Source organism: Hyla sarda, chromosome 4 (genome assembly GCF_029499605.1).
Source record: "Hyla sarda isolate aHylSar1 chromosome 4, aHylSar1.hap1, whole genome shotgun sequence".
In the NCBI taxonomy this organism is placed as follows: Eukaryota; Metazoa; Chordata; class Amphibia; order Anura; family Hylidae; genus Hyla; species Hyla sarda.
In genome coordinates this window covers 419,141,908-419,165,745 of record NC_079192.1, presented here as the reverse complement: position 1 = coordinate 419,165,745, position 23,838 = coordinate 419,141,908, and the positions used below count along the sequence as shown (strand labels likewise).

The window sequence follows — 23,838 nt, the reverse complement described above, 5'->3', positions numbered from 1 at the left end:
TATGTTTTTTTTTAACCAGATTTTGGGTCCAATAATGGGTTTCTGCTGCAGCCACAGACGCCACACACCTCTCGCACACTTCTTTCTGCCGTATGCAAGTCACGTGATCTGGCGTCACTTCCCAGATCTCCTTCACCTTCTGATCACACTCAGTTTGACAAATGAACGAAAACGGACGGAGGACTGAAGCGGGACACTCTCCCCAGTTCCCCGGACAGTTGGGACGTTCCCCGTTTTGTTTGAGATGAACTGACGATAAAAAGGACCCATCGAAATTATTGGGATCAGTTCAGTTCCACTGTTCTGAGCAGAAAAACGGAAATAAAGCAGAAAGGACAAGTAAAGATGAGAATCCCACCTGCCAGGAGGGGGCGCTGGAGCTGTTGGGGGATCCTTACATGCAGCCTGTGTAGGTCCTCCTCTACCCTTGCAACGCAGGGGATATTTTAACTACAAGGACTACTACCCTCATCATATCCCCAGTGCATACCACACATCAGTGTCACGATACCAGATCCCCTCCCCCTCCTATCCGTTAGTGATGAGGGGCATTGGCCATTTTCGAATTCGCAAATTTGTGATATTCGCGATAAAAATTTGAAATGCGAACATTCGCGCCCAACACTACTATCCGTCCCATATCAGATACAGATTCAGGAGAAGAAGCCTTAGAAGCCTGCGGGGAGTTAACCCTTAAAGGGATTGTGCTGTCTGGTAAAGTTATCCTCTATCTGGAGAGATATATATGGACACTGCACAGAACGGCGTCTCCTGTCTTATCTATCTCAGTATTGAACCCATAGAATGTACAAGGTTCCATGTTCTCCTGGTGTCTCAGTTTCGTTTCTCGTCTCTCTGGTGAAGGATCCTCCCAGAACAGGAGGAGTAATGTTCCTCTCAGCTACAAGAAAGAGAAGTCTCTCCAGGCCCAGAGCTACACACAGAAGTCCAGGGGCCCCAGGATCATGTCGGACCCCACAGTCACCGCCTTCCTGACCAAGGTTCTGTGCAAACATGGCGGGCGACTGCCCAAGAAGGATCTGTCTGGGTTATTGGAGCTTCCTACAGAGCAGATGGAGCAAATCCTGAAGGAAGAACCCCAAAAGTTCCCTCAGGTTGGGGACCTGGTCCTGGCTGGGAGCCCCGTGAGGACCTGCACCAAATATCTAAAGAATGAAGAAGAAGAAGAGCAGTGCGAGAAACTGCACCTGTGCCAAAACTACCTGCGGAGTAACTGCAAAAGGTGGGTGACCAGGGAGTAATGTACAGGAGGAGGAGGTGACCAGGGAGTAATGTACAGGAGGAGGTGACCGGGGAGTAATGTACAGGAGGAGGAGGTGACCAGGGAGTAATGTACAGGAGGAGGAGGTGACCGGGGAGTAATGTACAGGAGGAGGAGGTGACCAGGGAGTAATGTACAGGAGGAGGAGGAGGTGACCGGGGAGTAATGTATAGGAGGAGGAGGAGGTGACCGGGGAGTAATGTACAGGAGGAGGAGGAGGTGACCGGGGAGTAATGTACAGGAGGAGGAGGAGGTGACCGGGGAGTAATGTACAGGAGGAGGAGGAGGTGACCAGGGAGTAATGTACAGGAGGAGGAGGTGACCAGGGAGTAATGTACAGGAGGAGGAGGAGGTGACCAGGGAGTAATGTACAGGAGGAGGAGGAGGTGACCAGGGAGTAATGTACAGGAGGAGGAGGTGACCAGGGAGTAATGTACAGGAGGAGGAGGAGGTGACCGGGGAGTAATGTACAGGAGGAGGAGGAGGTGACCGGGGAGTAATGTACAGGAGGAGGAGGAGGTGACCAGGGAGTAATGTACAGGAGGAGGAGGTGACCAGGGAGTAATGTACAGGAGGAGGAGGTGACCAGGGAGTAATGTACAGGAGGAGGAGGTGACCGGGGAGTAATGTACAGGAGGAGGAGGTGACCAGGGAGTAATGTACAGGAGGAGGAGGAGGTGACCGGGGAGTAATGTATAGGAGGAGGAGGAGGTGACCGGGGAGTAATGTACAGGAGGAGGAGGAGGTGACCGGGGAGTAATGTACAGGAGGAGGAGGAGGTGACCGGGGAGTAATGTACAGGAGGAGGAGGAGGTGACCAGGGAGTAATGTACAGGAGGAGGAGGTGACCAGGGAGTAATGTACAGGAGGAGGAGGAGGTGACCAGGGAGTAATGTACAGGAGGAGGAGGAGGTGACCAGGGAGTAATGTACAGGAGGAGGAGGTGACCAGGGAGTAATGTACAGGAGGAGGAGGAGGTGACCGGGGAGTAATGTACAGGAGGAGGAGGAGGTGACCGGGGAGTAATGTACAGGAGGAGGAGGAGGTGACCAGGGAGTAATGTACAGGAGGAGGAGGAGGTGACCGGGGAGTAATGTACAGGAGGAGGAGGTGACCGGGTAGTAATGTACAGGAGGAGGAGGAGGTGACCAGGGAGTAATGTACAGGAGGAGGTGACCGGGGAGTAATGTACAGGAGGAGGAGGAGGTGACCGGGGAGTAATGTACAGGAGGAGGAGGAGGTGACCGGGGAGTAATGTACAGGAGGAGGAGGAGGTGACCGGGGAGTAATGTACAGGAGGAGGAGGAGGTGACCGGGGAGTAATGTACAGGAGGAGGAGGAGGTGACCGGGGAGTAATGTACAGGAGGAGGAGGAGGTGACCGGGGAGTAATGTACAGGAGGAGGAGGAGGTGACCGGGGAGTAATGTACAGGAGGAGGAGGAGGTGACCGGGGAGTAATGTACAGGAGGAGGAGGAGGTGACCTGGGAGTAATGTACAGGAGGAGGAGGAGGTGACCAGGGAGTAATGTACAGGAGGAGGAGGAGGTGACCGGGGAGTAATGTACAGGAGGAGGAGGAGGTGACCGGGGAGTAATGTACAGGAGGAGGAGGAGGTGACCGGGGAGTAATGTACAGGAGGAGGAGGAGGTGACCAGGGAGTAATGTACAGGAGGAGGAGGAGGTGACCGGGGAGTAATGTACAGGAGGAGGAGGAGGTGACCAGGAAGTAATGTACAGGAGGAGGAGGTGACCAGGGAGTAATGTACAGGAGGAGGAGGTGACCAGGGAGTAATGTACAGGAGGAGGAGGAGGTGACCGGGGAGTAATGTACAGGAGGAGGAGGAGGTGACCGGGGAGTAATGTACAGGAGGAGGAGGAGGTGACCGGGGAGTAATGTACAGGAGGAGGAGGTGACCGGGGAGTAATGTACAGGAGGAGGTGACTGGGGAGTAATGTACAGGAGGAGGAGGAGGTGACCGGGGAGTAATGTACAGGAGGAGGTAGTGACCGGGGAGGAATGTACAGGAGGAGGAGGTGACTGGGGAGTAATGTACAGGAGGAGGAGGTGACCGGGGAGTAATGTACATGAGGAGGAGGTGACCGGGGAGTAATGTACATGAGGAGGAGGTGACCGGGGAGTAATGTACAGGAGGAGGAGGTGACCGGGGAGTAATGTACATGAGGAGGAGGTGACCGGGGAGTAATGTACAGGAGGAGGAGGAGGTGACCGGGGAGTAATGTACAGGAGGAGGAGGAGGTGACCGGGGAGTAATGTACATGAGGAGGAGGTGACCGGGGAGTAATGTACAGGAGGAGGTGACTGGGGAGTAATGTACAGGAGGAGGTGACTGGGGAGTAATGTACAGGAGGAGGAGGAGGAGGTGACCGGGGAGTAATGTACAGGAGGAGGTGACCGGGGAGTAATGTACAGGAGGAGGTGACCGGGGAGTAATGTACAGGAGGAGGAGGTGACCGGGGAGTAATGTACAGGAGGAGGAGGAGGTGACCGGGGAGTAATGTACAGGAGGAGGAGGAGGTGACCGGGGAGTAATGTACAGGAGGAGGAGGAGGAGGTGACCGGGGAGTAATGTACAGGAGGAGGTGACCGGGGAGTAATGTACAGGAGGAGGTGACTGGGGAGTAATGTACAGGAGGAGGTGACCGGGGAGGAATGTACAGGAGGAGGTGACTGGGGAGTAATGTACAGGAGGAGGTGACTGGGGAGTAATGTACAGGAGGAGGTGACTGGGGAGTAATGTACATTCGAGCCCCAAGGTATGTTTTACAATTGTCCAGATTTATCTTGGAGTGTGTGCGCCTCCCTGTGTCTATCTCTCATATACACATTTCAACTGCTCGAACCCAATTGTTCTTGAAAAGATGACTCACCAGAGGAGTTTGGCAGCAGCTTACCCCTCCTTTTTCCAACCAGAACACGTAATTGTCAATAGGTACCTTTAATTTCCCACAACACTTGGTATATCTGGTGAAGGTCAGTAAAGTCCTCCCAAAGAGTGCTGAGCACATAGTGTCACACATAACAGGCTCATTGGTTCAGCAAACAGCAGGACACATGGTAGTATTAGATACTAGGGCTCAGCAGACTGTATCACACGTTTCTTCTATTTCAGGCCCCGGTGCCCGTTCTCCCATGATATTTTCTCAAATCATAACCGCATGGTCATGAAGGCCAATGAGATCAGTGGACTGAATGAGGATGAGATAAAGGTTCTCCTCCTCCAGAACGACAACCAGCTGCTGCCGAGGGTAAGAACAACACAATGGCATGACTATAACACATACATTCTACTCATTTACACACAAAAATATCTATTTTGGTCTTGTCCAACCGCAAAACATTTTTTCCATAGTCCAGGTGATATTTAGCAAACTGCAGATGGGCAGCAACGTTCTTTTTCTTCAAAGTTCAAAGTTATTCTGAAATATAGAAAATTCTGAAGGGTTCACAAACTTTCAAGCAGCACTGTAACTTTTGGCTTTCTTGCAGGTTTGTGTGAAGTATCTACATGACCAATGTAATCTCGGGAAGGATTGTTCGTGGCTGCATATCTGCGGTTTCTTCACACGAGGAGAATGTACCCATCACCCCTGTAAACGTTCTCACCACCTCCTGGAGTTCGGTTCTGATCTCTTACTCACTCGCTATCGTATGTCTGAGGAGACTATTCAGAACTTTCAGATGATTTGTACGGTGAAATACAATGAACGTCTCCAGACAGTGAGGGAGGAGGGCAAGAAGGACCAGGAGAAGGGGCAGCCTGGAGCTCAGAGAGGAAGAGGAGGAGGAAGACCCCGGAACAGAAAGAAGAGAGAACCTCAGGATGGGGCGCGAAGCAAGAGTCGAGGACAACGACAAGGAAGAGCAGGTGTGGGGGTAATACCTTTCTTTACTGGGGCTCCTAATTCAGTGCCAAATATAATGGCCGACACCATTTCATTTTTTTTAATATGATGACATTGGTTTTAGGGGTCCATTCCCGGGGGAGATCAGGCAGCCATCCAGTGTCGGAGAGTGGGGACAGTCATTGTATGCCTGGAAGTGAAGATGTTAACAACTCTCAGATAACTCAGAATAATACGAAAATGGCAGCAAGTCCTCCCTCTCTCCAGCCCTTGATGTCATTGGACACCCACCCCCCAACACCCACTGTATACATGTCCTACACGGGCCATTCCAAGGCTGATGTCGAGTCCGCATCACCATCGGCTCCACCTAAAGTGTCTCCTCAGACAGGTACAACTCCTTGTATTGTGCGTCAATCCTTCCCATATCTACTGCTGTGAAATATTTTTGTTACCCATAATAAATCCATAATGTCACCCACAGGAATCCCAACTGGACATTCGTCATCATCTTCTACCCCATCTGCCCCTCTGCCAAAATGGACATTTGGGCAAGTGACGTCTATACATCCTGTTAATCCTCTAACAGTATCTGCTGCTGGACAAAGCAAACCCGTCCATCTTCCTATGAAAGATCAATCAAGTGCCGGTTCTGTTAGGCCGGCACCCTCCACAGTGGTGAACCCATCCACTTCTCCAATGCCTCCTCCAAGACCAAGCAAGATGGTGAATTCTCCTACGAAAGGTCCATCTGTTCCTCAGGGGAAACCGGAGACCACCACCATTGCGAGCCCAAACAAAACTCAACCAGTTGTCAACCTCACGACCACCGCAGCAGGTCCTTCCAGTACTACAACAACATCTTGTCCCAGACTGGTAGATTCTCCTACAGAAGGTCCTTCTGTTCAAAGGGTAAAACCAGTCCAACCTCCAGCTGCTTCTTTTGCCCAAACCAGTGTGAAACCAATATCACAGACAGAGCTGGAGGACATATACACAACATTGTTTTTAAAGAATTTGGAAGGCTTGGCGACTATTAACCCATCAGATACAGGTCATCAGGCGGCAAGAACATCCGTGAATGGAGCTACCTACCTACCACCAAATAAATGTAAGTCCATGGACTCACCAGGGTCCGGCGGTGGAGTTATCTGACTGTTTTTTTGTAATTTTGCTGAATTTCTTCCCTGCCCCCAGCCGGTTCTATCTTTGTATGCTTCACATCTATCATCAGGTGGTAGCAGAATTTACTGACAGATTCTACCTATCTGGTGCATTGCATTGTGGGAGAAGTCATTGTGGGAGATGTCTGGGTTTCTATTTCCAGGATGTGATTGGATAATGTGATTTGTTAATTTATTACATTTTTTAGTGGAACCCGACAAGGTCCCGGAGATCTGTCTTTCTAATATTTGGAAATACTGCAAGTTAGGAGGTGAGTTCTCCTCGGGGGAGGGGTTACTAGGATGCAGATCATGTTCTCTCGTGGTGGGTAATGCTGGGTTCTCCTTTACTCAAAGAGCGTTGCCCGGACATGCATTACTACCTGCCGTACCGCTGGCAGATTTACAAAGGAACCGACTGGGAAGAAATCCCCAATATGGAGGAGATTGAAAAATGTTACTGCGACCCATCCGCTGACAGGTAGGGTCAGACATGGTGCCCAATTATGGGGCCCTGTGTAGAGTTTCTGTCCATCATTTCGGGGGTGGAGCTTTACTATGTAACTCCTCCCACTTGTCATTCCCAGGGTTCGTTCAGTTGACTTTATGACTATGAAGTCCGGCGAGCACCGCGTTCGTCGTCTCTCCACCGTCTCTTCGGTCATGAAGCCGCCTGAATATGTCCTGACCACCGAGTGGCTGTGGTACTGGAAGGATGAATATGGCACCTGGACACAATACGGCCATTCTGTACGTTGGCGGGGGGCACCCAATCATGGGCAATCTCCATGGGTATAGCTATGGGGTGCAGAGGTTGTGGCCCAGAATAAGCAAAGCAATGGTACAAATAACACCTATAGGTGGGGAGGGACCTGATTGTGATTATGCATTTGGGGGGCTCTGCCCAGTGAGTGAAATATTTTTCCCACTTTTTCTCCTTTTTAGAACGTGAAACAAGTGAGCTCCACCATATTGTCTTCAGACCTGGAGACCGTCTACCTTTCCGATCCCACTGCCGTCATACCTTTCACTGCTGGCAGCCAGCGCTATGAGATCAACTTCCCAGGTACGTGAGTGGATTATTGTCGCCGATGTTGGGGCTATGAGGGTTCCTGGGCTTCGTCAATGGCCCAAATATCTTGGACCTCTAATGTCGGTAGAAAAAGACTGCATGGTCCATCCGGTATGCGACTTCATTTCCATTTTATCATGGAAGCTTAGTCCAAGCATCTAGTACTCTTTTAGTATTACGTGAAGAGGGCAGAGTTATTGTGGAATATCCCTTTAAGATGTTGGGTTCCCCTTTTAACATCTGTCTTGGTTTTAAGAAATGAAGCAGAGGAACGTCCAGTACAAGACGGAGAAAGACGTGCGCAGGAGACCGAAATATCTAAGCTTTGAAGATGTGAAATTACTGGGTGGAAGGTAAAATTATCAAGATAAAGAGATAGAGAGTTAGGGCAGGATCACACTTGGCACATGCGCAGTGTATTTGACGCTGTGGATGTGCCAACTGCAGCCCCAGAGGGACTTCAGAGCGAGCTCCCGGCCACGGCCGGGAGCTCGCTCTGCAGTCCCTCTGTGACTGTCTTTAGTGCATCCGCAATGTCAAATTGTACGTTAAAAGCTGTAATTGTACCTTAAATGAAGACTAGAGGGGTCCGCCTACTTTACATTATGTCACCTGACACCATAGTCCTGGAGTAGGTCCTGTGTGGCTTTCCCTCAGGAAGGCCTCTTCATGGCATTGCCCAAGTGGTCTAGACCTCCACTTAGGCCTCCATTTCTGTCTTGCTCTGCACTTTAATAGCCGTCGGTGTAAGGTCAATGGGGTCAATGGATCCCCTCTAACTGGACACCTGGCTCAGCAGGATGGTCTCCTCCACATTCCACTTGGATGTTCTTCAATATCTGACTAATACTCTACTGGAACGTTGGATCTGCCAAACCAGAAAAAGGATGCTCCAATGTTGCGCGGGCCTCAAGAACCACCAGACCTAATACCATGTGCCTACTTTTTGTGGGGAGATTCTGTATCTCCCCCCAGGACTCCTCTCTTACTAGACCCCTTGGTGTCTGTACTGGTATCCTATGGCTTCCATCACCAGGACTACTCCGAGTGGTGGCAGGGAAGACCAGATTCCTGTAAAGGGGTTAAAGGTTTAAAAGCCAAGGGACCCAAGAAAAGCCATTTAGGAATGGTCCAAATCCAAAGCAAAGTGGGTCCAATAGATAATATAATAGAATGATAAAAAAGAGATATAATAAATTTGATGAAAAATCTCTAATAGTTCACTTGCTGTTCTTGGGTCGGCTGCCAGGTGGCGCCATGTTACCGTTTCATCATCAGACTGTTCTATTCTTTTAGTACAAAATCATCAGCAACTAAGTTCCCGATGATCTACCCGAGGACATGGGACACGTCGGCCCTGCCGGCGATAGGCTGTAAGGTAATACAGAGTCCCTATGACCGGTCACCAGAGTGGACGACATCTGACCGAAGGTGATAACTTCTCTTCTTCTCTCCTAAAGAAAGTTCCCGTCTCTGACACATCCAGCGAGTTCTCAGAAATTATCAGCAGCTTCACCAAGACGGTCAGCGGGCACATGGTGAAGAATTTGTGGCGTCTCCAGAACCCATCACTGTGGCAGCTGTTCCAGTGGTAGGTCAGATCTCACCTCACATGAGGGGTCAGAAGAAGTTCCAAAATGTGATGTCCCAGCTCATATTGTCCTCTCTCAGTGGATGGCAGCACTCTAAAGAGAGCAGATAAAGGTGACCCCAATGGCTTTCAACGTGTTTCGCATCTCTAGCTTCCTCAGGGAATACTGAAGCTCAAAGAGTGAAGCATGTTGGGAGTCTGCGATGGAGGCCTTTCCAGCTGGGACCTCTGTGTGGGGTGTATGTGTACATGTATGTGTGTATATATATATATATATATATATCATGAACATTATATATATTATATATATATATATATTTTTTTATTGTTTCTGTATTACATGCTCTTAGCACTTTATCCATTATCATTCACGATCTGCCTCCTCCCTTCACTTGTGGGTTTTTCTGGCTTTTATGTGGTTGTGTTGTATTTAAATGAATAAATTATGTTATCTGTAATCATTTGTGGTATTTTGTACTATCGCCGGTTTTGGGTTATGTTTATGTAGGTTTGTTATGTAACGTTTGGTAATATTGCATTTTAGGCAAAAAGAACAGATGGAAAAAAAAAATAGGGGACAAGACGTGAAGGAAATGCGACTGTTTCACGGCACAAACGCAGCACACGTGGACGCCATCTGCAGTCACAACTTTGACTGGTGGATCTGCGGCACCAATGGCGTTGTGTATGGACAAGGTAGGACGCAACGTGTATAGGGAGGATCTGATTGGGGGGATGGTCTTTATTCCCCACATGGGAATCAAGACCGTCTAAAAGGTCCAGATCATCACACCAGCAGGGGGCAGTCACTCCACAGCACAGGATCCACCACAAGGCCTCCATACTCCTGAACGTTGTCAGATTCCAAGCGAAGCCTAGATTCATCAGATTATACGGTTCAGTGTGTAGCAATCATTTCTGACAGGAAGAGGACAGCGACTGCGGTCAATGGCAGGAGATAATATGGGGGCCGTGACACCTAATTTATTTATGTTAAGTTCCTGGAGATGGTCAAGAGGAGAGGGCGTAAGGAAGAGAAAAGGGGTGTGTAATGAAGAGACAGGAGTGTGTAATGAAGAGGCAGGAGTGTGTATTGAAGAGACAGGAGTGTGTAATGAAGAGACAGGAGTGTGTATTGAAGAGACAGGAGTGTGTATTGAAGAGACAGGGGGTGTAATGAAGAGACAGGAGTGTGTAATGAAGAGACAGGAGTGTGTAATGAAGAGACAGGAGTGTGTAATGAAGAGACAGGAGTGTGTATTGAAGAGACAGGAGTGTGTATTGAAGAGACAGGGGGTGTAATGAAGAGACAGGAGTGTGTAATGAAGAGGCAGGAGTGTGTATTGAAGAGACAGGAGTGTGTAATGAAGAGACAGGAGTGTGTAATGAAGAGACAGGAGTGTGTATTGAAGAGACAGGGGGTGTAATGAAGAGACAGGAGTGTGTAATGAAGAGACAGGGGGTGTAATGAAGAGACGGGGTGTGTAATAAAGAGACAGGGGTGTGCATTGAAGAGATGGGCGTGTAATGAAGAGACAGGGGTGTGTAATGAAGAGACGGGAGTGTAATGAAAAGACTGAAGGTGTAATGAAGGGCCAGGAGTGTGTAATAAAGAGATAGGGGGGTGTAATGAAGAGACAGGAGTGTGTAATGAAGAGACGGTGTGTATTAAAGAGACGGGTGTGTAATGAAGAGACGGGTGTGTTGGGTGTGTAATAAAGAGACAGGGGTGTGCATTGAAGAGACAGGAGTGTGTAATGAAGAGACAGGAGTGTGTATTGAAAAGACAGGGTGTGTAATGAAGAGACAGGAGTGTGTAATGAAGAGACGGAGTGTGTAATGAAGAGACGGGGTGTGTAATGAAGAGACAGGAGTGTGTAATGAAGAGGCAGGAGTGTGTATTGAAGAGACAGGAGTGTGTAATGAAGAGACAGGAGTGTGTAATGAAGAGACAGGAGTGTGTATTGAAGAGACAGGGGGTGTAATGAAGAGACAGGAGTGTGTAATGAAGAGACAGGGGGTGTAATGAAGAGACGGGATGTGTAATAAAGAGACAGGGGTGTGCATTGAAGAGATGGGCGTGTAATGAAGAGACAGGGGTGTGTAATGAAGAGACGGGAGTGTAATGAAAAGACTGAAGGTGTAATGAAGGGCCAGGAGTGTGTAATAAAGAGATAGGGGGGTGTAATGAAGAGACAGGTGTGTTGGGTGTGTAATAAAGAGACAGGGGTGTGCATTGAAGAGACAGGAGTGTGTAATGAAGAGACAGGAGTGTGTATTGAAAAGACAGGGTGTGTAATGAAGAGACAGGAGTGTGTATTGAAGAGACGGAGTGTGTAATGAAGAGACGGGGTGTGTAATGAAGAGACAGGGGTGTGTATTGAAGAGACGGAGTGTGTAATGAAGAGACGGGGTGTGTATTGAAGAGACGGGTGTGTAATGAAGAGACGGGTGTGTTGGGTGTGTAATAAAGAGACAGGGGTGTGCATTGAAGAGACAGGAGTGTGTAATGAAGAGACAGGAGTGTGTATTGAAAAGACAGGGTGTGTAATGAAGAGACAGGAGTGTGTATTGAAGAGACGGAGTGTGTAATGAAGAGACGGGGTGTGTAATGAAGAGACAGGGGTGTGTATTGAAGAGACGGAGTGTGTAATGAAGAGACGGGGTGTGTAATGAAGAGACGGAGTGTGTAATGAAGAGACGAGTGTGTAATGAAGAGACAGGGGTGCGTAATAAAGAGATAGGGGGTGTAATTAAGAGACAGGAGTGTGTAATGAAGAGACGAGTGTGTAATGAAGAGACAGGGGTGTGTATTGAAGAGACGGAGTGTGTAATGAAGAGACGGGGTGTGTAATGAAGAGACGGAGTGTGTAATGAAGAGACGAGTGTGTAATGAAGAGACAGGGGTGTGTAATAAAGAGATAGGGGGTGTAATTAAGAGACAGGGTGTGTAATGAAGAGACAGGGGTGTGTATTGAAGAGACGGAGTGTGTAATGAAGAGACGGGGTGTGTAATGAAGAGACGAGTGTGTAATGAAGAGACAGGGGTGTGTAATAAAGAGATAGGGGGTGTAATTAAGAGACAGGGTGTGAAATGAGGGGGTGTAATGAAGAGACGGGTTGTAATAAATAGGTGTTTAATAAATAGACAGCGGTGTATAATGAAGAGTCAGTGGGGTTTAATGAAGCGATATAGGTGTAATGAAGAAATGGGGGTGTAAAGTAGAGAGGAGAGTGTAATGTAGAAACAGGGGGTGTAATGAAGAAACAAGAGTATAATGAAGAGACGGGTGTAATTAAGAAATGGGGGTGTAATGAAGAAATAGGGGTGTATAATGAAGAGACAGAGGGGTGTACTGAAGAGACGTAAGAGTACAATGAAGAGACATAAGAGTATAATGAAGAGACAGAGGGGTGTAATGAAGAGACAGAGGGGGTGTAATGAAGAGACAGAGGGGGTGTAATGAAGAGACATAAGAGTATAATGAAGAGACGGGGGGGTGTAGTGAACAGACATAAGAGTATAATGAAGAGACAGAGGGGTGTAATGAAGAGACAGAGGGGTGTAATGAAGAGACAGAGGGGTGTAATGAAGAGACAGAGGGGTGTAATGAAGAGAGAGGGATGTAATGAAGAGACAGAGGGGTGTAATGAAGAGACAGAGGGGTGTAATGAAGAGACAGAGGGATGTAATGAAGAGACAGAGGGGTGTAATGAAGAGACAGAGGGGTGTAATGAAGAGACAGAGGGGTGTAATGAAGAGAGAGGGATGTAATGAAGAGACAGAGGGGTGTAATGAAGAGACAGAGGGGTGTAATGAAGAGACAGAGGGATGTAATGAAGAGACAGAGGGGTGTAATGAAGAGACAGAGGGGGTGTAATGAAGAAACAGAGGGGTGTAATGAAGAGACAGAGGGGTGTAATGAAGAGACAGAGGGGGTGTAATGAAGAGACAGAAGGGTGTAATGAAGAGACAGAGGGGTGTAATGAAGAGACAGATGGGTGTAATGAAGAGACAGAGGGGTGTAATGAAGAGACAGAGGGGGTGTAATGAAGAGACAGAAGGGTGTAATGAAGAGACAGAGGGGTGTAATGAAGAGACAGAGGTGTGTAATGTTTGGTATTTTCCCGGTGACTTCTATAACCTGTCCACATTCTCTCCATAGGAAGTTACTTTGCCCGAGACGCCTCGTACTCTCACACCTACTCCGCTGAGGCTCCTGACGGGACGCGGTCGATGTTCGTGGCTCGTGTGCTGGTGGGAGACTATGTGGAGGGAAACTCCAAAATGAAGCGCCCACCGCAGAGACCCGGCATTAACACGCGGTATTATGACTCCTGCGTGAACAACGTCACCGATCCCTCCATCTTTGTGGTGTTTGAGAGGCATCAGATCTACCCCGAGTATCTTCTGGAATACGAAGAACGATACAGATCCTGGGATATCTACTGAACAAACCCAAAATGTCTCCTAAAAAACTTCTAAAACTGTAACAAAAATTTGAAAAATTCATTCATTTTCACACTTCAAATAATCAAGAACCCGTGATACATTGACCATTCAGTCAGATGGGCCCCTGAACCCCCTAGGTGACGTCATCCTGCAGGCGTGGTGACATATATGGTGATATTTATTTGAGATATGATATTGGGCCCCTTCATCTACATGGGGCAGTAGACATGGTCTGTGGGCCCCTTCATCTACATGGGGTGGTAGACATGGCCTGTGGGCCCCTTCATCTACATGGGGCAGTAGACATGGTCTGTGGGCCCCTTCATCTACATGGGGTGGTAGACATGGCCTGTGGGCCCCTTCATCTACATGGGGCAGTAGACATGGTCTGTGGGCCCCTTCATCTACATGGGGTGGTAGACATGATTTGTGGGCCCCTTCATCTACATGGGGTGGTAGACATGGCCTGTGGGCCCCTTCATCTACATGGGGTGGTAGACATGGCCTGTGGGCCCCTTCATCTACATGGGGTGGTAGACATGGCCTGTGGGCCCCTTCATCTACATGGGGTGGTAGACATGGCCTGTGGGCCCCTTCATCTACATGGGGTGGTAGACATGGCTTGTGGGCCCCTTCATCTACATGGAGTGATAGACATGGTCTGTGGGCCCATTATCTACATGGGGCAGTAGACATGGTCTGTGGGCCCCTTCATCTACATGGGGTGATAGACATGGTCTGTGGGACCCTTCATCTACATGGGGTGATAGACATGGTCTGTGGGCCCCTTCATCTACATGGGGTGGTAGACATGGTCTGTGGGTCCCTTCATCTACATGGGGTGATAGACATGGCCTGTGGGCCCATTATCTACATGGGTTGGTAGACATGGTCTGTGGGCACCTTCATTTATATGGGGTGGTAAACATGGTCTGTGGGACCCTTCATCTAAATCGAGTGATAGACATGGTCTGTGAGCCCATTATCTACATGGGGTGGTAGACATGGTCTGTGGGCCCCTTCATCTACATGGGGCAGTAGACATGGCCTGTGGGCCCCTTAATCTACATGGGGTGGTAGACATGGTCTGTGGGCCCCTTCATCTACATGTGGTGGTAGACATGGCCTGTGGGCCCCTTCATCTAAATGGAGTGATAGACATGGTCTGTGGGCCCATTATCTACATGGGTTGGTAGACATGGTCTGTGGGCCCCTTCATCTACATGGGGTGATTGACATGGTCTGTGGGACCCTTCATCTACATGGGGTGATAGACATAGTCTGTGGGCCCCTTCATCTACATGGGGTGGTAGACATGGTCTGTGGGTCCCTTCATCTACATGGGGTGATAGACATGGCCTGTGGGCCCATTATATACATGGGTTGGTGGACATGGTCTGTGGGCCCCTTCATCTAAATGGGTTGGTAGACATGGTCTGTGGGCACCTTCATTTATATGGGGTGGTAGACATGGTCTGTGGGCCCCTTCATCTAAATCGAGTGATAGACATGGTCTGTGGGCCCATTATCTACATGGGGTGGTAGACATGGTCTGTGGGCCCCTTCATCTACATGGGGCAGTAGAAATGGCCTGTGGGCCCCTTCATCTACCTCTACATGGAGTGATAGACATGGTCTGTGGGCCCATTATCAACATGGGGTGGTAGACATGGTCTGTGGGCCCCTTCATCTACATGGGGCAGTAGACATGGTCTGTGGGCCCCTTCATCTACATGTGGTGGTAGACATGGCCTGTGGGCCCCTTCATCTACATGGGGTGATTGACATGGTCTGTGGGACCCTTCTTCTACATGGGGTGGTAGACATGGTCTGTGGGCCCCTTCATCTACATGGGGTGGTAGACATGGTCTGTGGGCCCATTATCTACATGGGGTGGTGGACATGGTCTGTGGGCCCCTTCATCTAAATGGGTTGGTAGACATGGTCTGTGGGCACCTTCATTTATATGGGGTGGTAGACATGGTCTGTGGGCCCCTTCATCTACATGGGGTGGTAGACATGGTCTGTGGGCCCCTTCATCTACATGGGGTGGTAGACATGGTCTGTGGGTCCCTTCATCTACATGGGGTGATAGACATGGCCTGTGGGCCCATTATCTACATGGGGTGGTGGACATGGTCTGTGGGCCCCTTCATCTAAATGGGTTGGTAGACATGGTCTGTAGGCCCCTTCATCTACATGGGGTGGTAGACATGGTCTGTGGGTCCCTTCATCTACATGGGGTGATAGACATGGCCTGTGGGCCCATTATCTACATGGGGTGGTGGACATGATCTGTGGGCCCCTTCATCTACATGGGGTGATAGACATGATCTGTAGGCCCTTTCATCTATATGGGGTAGTAGACATGGTCTGTGGGCCCCTTCATCTTCATGGGGTGGTCGACAGGGTCTGTGGGCCCCTTCATCTACATGGGGCAGTAGAAATGGTGTGTGGGCCCCTTCATCTACATGGGGTGGCCGACATGGTCTGTGGGCCCCTTCATTTAAATGGGTTGGTAGACATGGTCTGTGGACACCTTCATTTATATGGGGTGGTAGACATGGTCTTTGGCCCCTTCATCTACATGGGGTGGTAGACATGGTCTGTGGGCCCCTTCATCTAAATGGGTTGGTAGACAGGGCCTGCGGGCCCCTTCATCTACATGGGGTGGTAGACATGATCTGTAGGCCCCTTCATCTACATGGGGCAGTAGACATGGTCTGTGGGCACCTTCATCTACATGGGGTGATAGACATGATCTGTGGGCCCCTTCATCTACATGGGGTGGTAGACATGGTCTGTCGGCCCCTTCATCTACATGGCGTGGTAGACATGGTCTGTGGGCCCCTTCATCTACATGGGGTGATAGACATGATCTGTAGGCCCCTTCATCTACATGAGGTGGTAGACATGGTCTGTGGGCCCCTCCATCTACATGGGGTGGTAGACATGATCTGTGGGCCCCTTCATCTACATGGGGTGATAGACATGATCTGTGGGCCCCTTCAGCTACATGGGGTGGTAGACATGATCTGTGGGCCCCTTCATCTACATGGGGTGATAGACATGATACTGTGGGCCCCTTCATCTACATGGGGTGGTAGACATGGTCTGTGGGCCCCTCCATCTACATGGGGTGGTAGACATGGTCTGTAGGCCCCTTCATCTATATGGGGTGGTAGACATGGTCTGTGGGCCCCTTCATCTACATGGGGTGATAGACATGATCTGTAGGCCCCTTCATCTACATGGGGTGGTAGACATTGTCTGTGGGTCCCTTCATCTACATGGGGTGGTAGACATGGTCTGTGGGCCCCTTCATCTACATGGGGTGGTAGACATGGTCTGTGGGCCCCTTCATCTACATGGGGTGGTAGACATGGTCTGTGGGCCCCTTCATCTACATGGGGTGGTAGACATGGTCTGTGGGTCCCTTCATCTATATGGGGTGGTAGACATGATCTGTGGGTCCCTTCATCTATATGGGGTGGTAGACATGGTCTGTGGGCCCCTCCATCTATATGGGGTGGTAGACATGGTCTGTGAGCCCCTCCATCTATATGGGGTGGTAGACATGGTCTGTGGGTCCCTTCATCTACATGGGGTGATAGACATGATCTGTAGGCCCCTTCATCTACATGGGGTGGTAGACATTGTCTGTGGGCCCCTTCATCTACATGGGGTGGTAGACATGGTCTGTGGGCCCCTTCATCTACATGGGGTGGTAGACATGGTCTGTGGGCCCCTCCATCTACATGGGGTGGTAGACATGGTCTGTAGGCCCCTTCATCTATATGGGGTGGTAGACATGGTCTGTGGGCCCCTTCATCTACATGGGGTGATAGACATGATCTGTAGGCCCCTTCATCTACATGGGGTGGTAGACATTGTCTGTGGGCCCCTTCATCTACATGGGTGGTAGACATGGTCTGTGGGCCCCTTCATCTACATGGGGTGGTAGACATGGTCTGTGGGTCCCTTCATCTATATGGGGTGGTAGACATGGTCTGTGGGCCCCTCCATCTATATGGGGTGATAAACATGGTCTGTGGGTCCCTTCATCTACATGGGGTGGTAGACATGATCTGTGGGCCCCTTTACCGTCACGGCCGTAGGTACTGGGAGCCCCTGGTTACACTACACAGCTCTAGCACTTCCGCTGGATGGAAGGTTTTCTGGACTCCGGTCCGTCTTGTGTGATTATCGTCCCCTGATCCCCGGACAGGGAACAGGACAGGAGGGCGAAAAAATCAACGTGATGAAGAATCTGAGGTTTCTCTTTTTGTGAATTAATTGAAAATTTAACCTCAATCAGTAACTTCTGCAAAGGTTAAAGAATTGTCAGTAAATGCTGCTTTATACCGACCCCCCCCCAGGGGTCACCCCTGGATACGACCTCTGCTGATACCGGAGGTGACCCCTGGAGAATGTCTTCTCTTACTATTAATGAATGTCAAGAGGAACCGAATAAATAATTTCTCTCTATCACTGGTGATTCTTGTGTTATCTGTATTATACACATTATACTACAGGACCATCAATGACTGCTCATAATCAGCCTGTATATCATGTATAGAGGAAGTCACAGCCCCGCCCCCGGTATGACATCACTGATATAATAGTAATATACATGTGATCACAGCCCGGCCCCCTCTATGACATCACTGATATAATAGTAATATAATGACTTGTGATCACAGCCCCGCCCCCTCTATGACATCACTGATATAATAGTAATATAATGACATGTGATCACAGCCCCGCCCCCTGTATGACATCACTGATATAATATACTAGTAATATAATGACATGTGATCACAGCCCCGCCCCTTGTATGACATCAGTGATACAATATGATACCTGTGATCACAGCCCCGCCCCCTGTATGACATCACTGATATAATATAATAGTAATATAATGACTTGTGATCACAGCCCCGCCCCCTCTATGACATCACTGATATAATAGTAATATAATGACTTGTGATCACAGCCCCGCCCCCTCTATGACATCACTGATATAATAGTAATATAATGACATGTGATCACAGCCCCGCCCCCTGTATGACATCACTGATATAATATAATAGTAATATAATAACATGTGATCACAGCCCCGCCTCCTGTATGACATCACTGATATAATATAATAGTAATATAATATGTGATCACAGCCCCACCTCCTGTATGACATCACTGATATAATATAATAGTAATATAATGACGTGTGATCACAGCCCCGCCCCCTGTATGACATCACTGATATAATAGTAATATAATGACATGTGATCACAGCCCCACCCCTGTATGACATCACTGATATAATATAATAGTAATATAATGACATGTGATCACAGCCCCACCCCCTGTAAGACATCACTGATATAATATAATAGTAATATAATGACATGTGATCACAGCCCCGCCCCCTGTATGACATCACTGATATAATATAATAGTAATATAATGACATTATAGAGTTACACCCCCGGACACCCAATGCCACCCCCCCTCCCATGTGTCTTCCCCCCCCCCCAAAGGATAACCCTTTCCTTTTCTCCCAGGTTCAGTTACCATCACGGCTGCAGGATGTCTCCTTCCTTTCCTCTTATCCCCACCCCCACCTTCCTGTCACCATCACATTCTATCTCTCCCAGGAATCTCCATCCCCCAAACCAACCTCAACATCTAATCTCCAAGGATGTCTCCTTCCTATTCTCCTATATCCTCTTCCCATCCCCCAGGATGTCTCCTTCCTATTCTCCTATATCCTCTTCCCATCCCCCAGGATGTCTCCTTCCTATTCTCCTATATCCTCTTCCCCTCCCCCCAGGATGTCTCCTTCCTATTCTCCTATATCCTCTTCCCATCCCCCAGGATGTCTCCTTCCTATTCTCCTATATCCTCTTCCCATCCCCCAGGATGTCTCCTTCCTATTCTCCTATATCCTCTTCCCCTCCCCCCAGGATGTCTCCTTCCTATTCTCCTATATCCTCTTCCCATCCCCCCAGGATGTCTCCTTCCTATTCTCCTATATCCTCTTCCCATCCCCCAGGATGTCTCCTTCCTATTCTCCTATATCCTCTTCCCATCCCCCCAGGATGTCTCCTTCCTATTCTCCTATATCCTCTTCCCATCCCCCCAGGATGTCTCCTTCCTATTGTCCTATATCCTCTTCCCCTCCCCCCAGGATGTCTCCTTCCTATTCTCCTATATCCTCTTCCCCCCCTCCCCCAGGATGTCTCCTTCCTATTCTCCTATATCCTCTTCCCCTCCCCCCAGGATGTCTCCTTCCTATTCTCCTATATCCTCTTCCCATCCCCCCAGGATGTCTCCTTCCTATTGTCCTATATCCTCTTCCCATCCCCCCAGGATGTCTCCTTCCTATTCTCCTATATCCTCTTCCCCCCCTCCCCCAGGATGTCTCCTTCCTATTCTCCTATATCCTCTTCCCCTCCCCCCAGGATGTCTCCTTCCTATTCTCCTATATCCTCTTCCCATCCCCCCAGGATGTCTCCTTCCTATTGTCCTATATCCTCTTCCCATCCCCCCAGGATGTCTCCTTCCTATTCTCCTATATCCTCTTCCCCTCCCCCCAGGATGTCTCCTTCCTATTCTCCTATATCCTCTTCCCATCCCCCCAGGATGTCTCCTTCCTATTCTCCTATATCCTCTTCCCATCCCCCCAGGATGTCTCCTTCCTATTCTCCTATATCCTCTTCCCATCCCCCCAGGATGTCTCCTTCCTATTCTCCTATATCCTCTTCCCATCCCCCCAGGATGTCTCCTTCCTATTCTCCTATATCCTCTTCCCATCCCCCCCCCAGGATGTCTCCTTCCTATTCTCCTATATCCTCTTCCCATCCCCCCAGGATGTCTCCTTCCTATTCTCCTATATCCTCTTCCCCTCCCCCCAGGATGTCTCCTTCCTATTCTCCTATATCCTCTTCCCATCCCCCCAGGATGTCTCCTTCCTATTCTCCTATATCCTCTTCCCCTCCCCCCAGGATGTCTCCTTCCTATTCTCCTATATCCTCTTCCCATCCCCCCAGGATGTCTCCTTCCTATTCTCCTATATCCTCTTCCCATCCCCCCAGGATGTCTCCTTCCTATTCTCCTATATCCTCTTCCCATCCCCCCCAGGATGTCTCCTTCCTATTCTCCTATATCCTCTTCCCATCCCCCCAGGATGTCTCCTTCCTATTCTCCTATATCCTCTTCCCATCCCCCCCAGGATGTCTCCTTCCTATTGTCCTATATCCTCTTCCCATCCCCCCAGGATGTCTCCTTCCTATTCTCCGATATCCTCTTCCCATCCCCCAGGATGTCTCCTTCCTATTGTCCTATATCCTCTTCCCATCCCCCAGGATGTCTCCTTCCTATTGTCCTATATCCTCTTCCCATCCCCCCAGGATGTCTCCTTCCTATTCTCCTATATCCTCTTCCCATCCCCCCCAGGATGTCTCCTTCCTATTGTCCTATATCCTCTTCCCCTCCCCCCAGGATGTCTCCTTCCTATTCTCCTGTATCCTCTTCCCATCCCCCCAGGATGTCTCCTTCCTATTGTCCTATATCCTCTTCCCATCCCCCCCAGGATGTCTCCTTCCTATTCTCCTATATCCTCTTCCCATCCCCCCAGGATGTCTCCTTCCTATTGTCCTATATCCTCTTCCCATCCCCCCAGGATGTCTCCTTCCTATTCTCCTATATCCTCTTCCCATCCCCCCAGGATGTCTCCTTCCTATTGTCCTATATCCTCTTCCCATCCCCCCAGGATGTCTCCTTCCTATTCTCCTATATCCTCTTCCCATCCCCCCAGGATGTCTCCTTCCTATTCTCCTATATCCTCTTCCCATCCCCCCAGGATGTCTCCTTCCTATTCTCCTATATCCTCTTCCCATCCCCCCAGGATGTCTCCTTCCTATTGTCCTATATCCTCTTCCCATCCCCCCCAGGATGTCTCCTTCCTATTCTCCTATATCCTCTTCCCATCCCCCCAGGATGTCTCCTTCCTATTCTCCTGTATCCTCTTCCCATCCCCCAGGATGTCTCCTTCCTATTCTCCTGTATCCTCTTCCCATCCCCCCCAGGATGTCTCCTTCCTATTCTCCTATATCCTCTTCCCATCCCCCCCAGGATGTCTCCTTCCTATTGTCCTATATCCTCTTCCCCTCCCCCCAGGATGTCTCCTTCCTATTCTCCTGTATCCTCTTCCCCTCCCCCAGGATGTCTCCTTCCTATTCTCCTATATCCTCTTCCCCTCCCCCCAGGATGTCTCCTTCCTATTCTCCTATATCCTCTTCCCATCCCCCCAGGATGTCTCCTTCCTATTCTCCTATATCCTCTTCCCCTCCCCCCAGGATGTCTCCTTCCTATTCTCCTATATCCTCTTCCCATCCCCCCAGGATGTCTCCTTCCTATTCTCCTATATCCTCTTCCCATCCCCCCAGGATGTCTCCTTCCTATTCTCCTATATCCTCTTCCCCTCCCCCCAGGATGTCTCCTTCCTATTCTCCTATATCCTCTTCCCATCCCCCCAGGATGTCTCCTTCCTATTCTCCTATATCCTCTTCCCATCCCCCCAGGATGTCTCCTTCCTATTCTCCTATATCCTCTTCCCCTCCCCCCAGGATGTCTCCTTCCTATTCTCCTATATCCTCTCCCATCCCCCCAGGATGTCTCCTTCCTATTCTCCTATATCCTCTTCCCATCCCCCCAGGATGTCTCCTTCCTATTCTCCTATATCCTCTTCCCCATCCCCCCAGGATGTCTCCTTCCTATTCTCCTATATCCTCTTCCCATCCCCCCAGGATGTCTCCTTCCTATTCTCCTATATCCTCTTCCCATCCCCCCCCCAGGATGTCTCCTTCCTATTCTCCTATATCCTCTTCCCATCCCCCCAGGATGTCTCCTTCCTATTCTCCTATATCCTCTTCCCATCCCCCCAGGATGTCTCCTTCCTATTCTCCTATATCCTCTTCCCATCCCCCCAGGATGTCTCCTTCCTATTCTCCTATATCCTCTCCCATCCCCCAGGATGTCTCCTTCCTATTCTCCTATATCCTCTTCCCCTCCCCCCAGGATGTCTCCTTCCTATTGTCCTATATCCTCTTCCCCTCCCCCCAGGATGTCTCCTTCCTATTCTCCTATATCCTCTTCCCATCCCCCCAGGATGTCTCCTTCCTATTCTCCTATATCCTCTCCCATCCCCCAGGATGTCTCCTTCCTATTCTCCTATATCCTCTTCCCCTCCCCCCAGGATGTCTCCTTCCTATTGTCCTATATCCTCTTCCCCTCCCCCAGGATGTCTCCTTCCTATTCTCCTATATCCTCTTCCCATCCCCCCAGGATGTCTCCTTCCTATTCTCCTATATCCTCTTCCCATCCCCCCAGGATGTCTCCTTCCTATTGTCCTATATCCTCTTCCCCTCCCCCCAGGATGTCTCCTTCCTATTGTCCTATATCCTCTTCCCATCCCCCCCAGGATGTCTCCTTCCTATTCTCCTATATCCTCTTCCCATCCCCCCAGGATGTCTCCTTCCTATTCTCCTATATCCTCTCCCATCCCCCCAGGATGTCTCCTTCCTATTGTCCTATATCCTCTTCCCCTCCCCCCAGGATGTCTCCTTCCTATTCTCCTATATCCTCTTCCCATCCCCCCCAGGATGTCTCCTTCCTATTCTCCTATATCCTCTTCCCATCCCCCCAGGATGTCTCCTTCCTATTGTCCTATATCCTCTTCCCATCCCCCCCAGGATGTCTCCTTCCTATTCTCCTATATCCTCTTCCCATCCCCCCCAGGATGTCTCCTTCCTATTCTCCTATATCCTCTTCCCATCCCCCCCAGGATGTCTCCTTCCTATTGTCCTATATCCTCTTCCCCTCCCCCCAGGATGTCTCCTTCCTATTCTCCTATATCCTCTTCCCATCCCCCCAGGATGTCTCCTTCCTATTCTCCTATATCCTCTTCCCATCCCCCCAGGATGTCTCCTTCCTATTCTCCTATATCCTCTTCCCCTCCCCCCAGGATGTCTCCTTCCTATTCTCCTATATCCTCTTCCCCCCCTCCCCCAGGATGTCTCCTTCCTATTCTCCTATATCCTCTTCCCATCCCCCCAGGATGTCTCCTTCCTATTCTCCTATATCCTCTTCCCATCCCCCCAGGATGTCTCCTTCCTATTCTCCTATATCCTCTCCCATCCCCCCAGGATGTCTCCTTCCTATTCTCCTATATCCTCTTCCCCTCCCCCCAGGATGTCTCCTTCCTATTCTCCTATATCCTCTCCCATCCCCCCAGGATGTCTCCTTCCTATTCTCCTGTATCCTCTTCCCATCCCCCCAGGATGTCTCCTTCCTATTCTCCTATATCCTCTTCCCCTCCCCCAGGATGTCTCCTTCCTATTCTCCTA

General features: G+C 49.6%; 1 protein-coding gene across 1 annotated transcript; it reads left to right on the top strand.

Moving 5' to 3' along the window:
* Positions 1-933: 933 nt before the first annotated feature.
* On the top strand, positions 934-15,399 carry LOC130267769 (zinc finger CCCH-type antiviral protein 1-like). The gene is made up of 14 exons (XM_056517946.1): positions 934-1,243; positions 4,415-4,550; positions 4,792-5,170; positions 5,272-5,538; positions 5,632-6,258; positions 6,520-6,582; positions 6,668-6,791; positions 6,898-7,060; positions 7,256-7,376; positions 7,639-7,735; positions 8,679-8,760; positions 8,843-8,973; positions 9,518-9,669; positions 13,140-15,399. Exons 1-14 carry the CDS (start codon positions 966-968, stop codon positions 13,424-13,426), a joined length of 2,907 nt encoding a protein of 968 aa, XP_056373921.1. The 5' UTR covers positions 934-965; the 3' UTR covers positions 13,427-15,399.
* The last annotated feature ends 8,439 nt before the right edge of the window (positions 15,400-23,838 follow it).

Coding starts and splice junctions, on each gene's coding strand:
- LOC130267769 (XM_056517946.1), top strand. CDS start 966: ATGTCGGACCCCACAGTCACCGCCTTCCTGACCAAGGTTCTGTGCAAA. Junction 7,736..8,678: donor GTGAAATTACTGGGTGGAAG/GTAAAATTATCA, acceptor CTATTCTTTTAG/TACAAAATCATCAGCAACTA. Junction 8,974..9,517: donor CTGTGGCAGCTGTTCCAGTG/GTAGGTCAGATC, acceptor ATTGCATTTTAG/GCAAAAAGAACAGATGGAAA.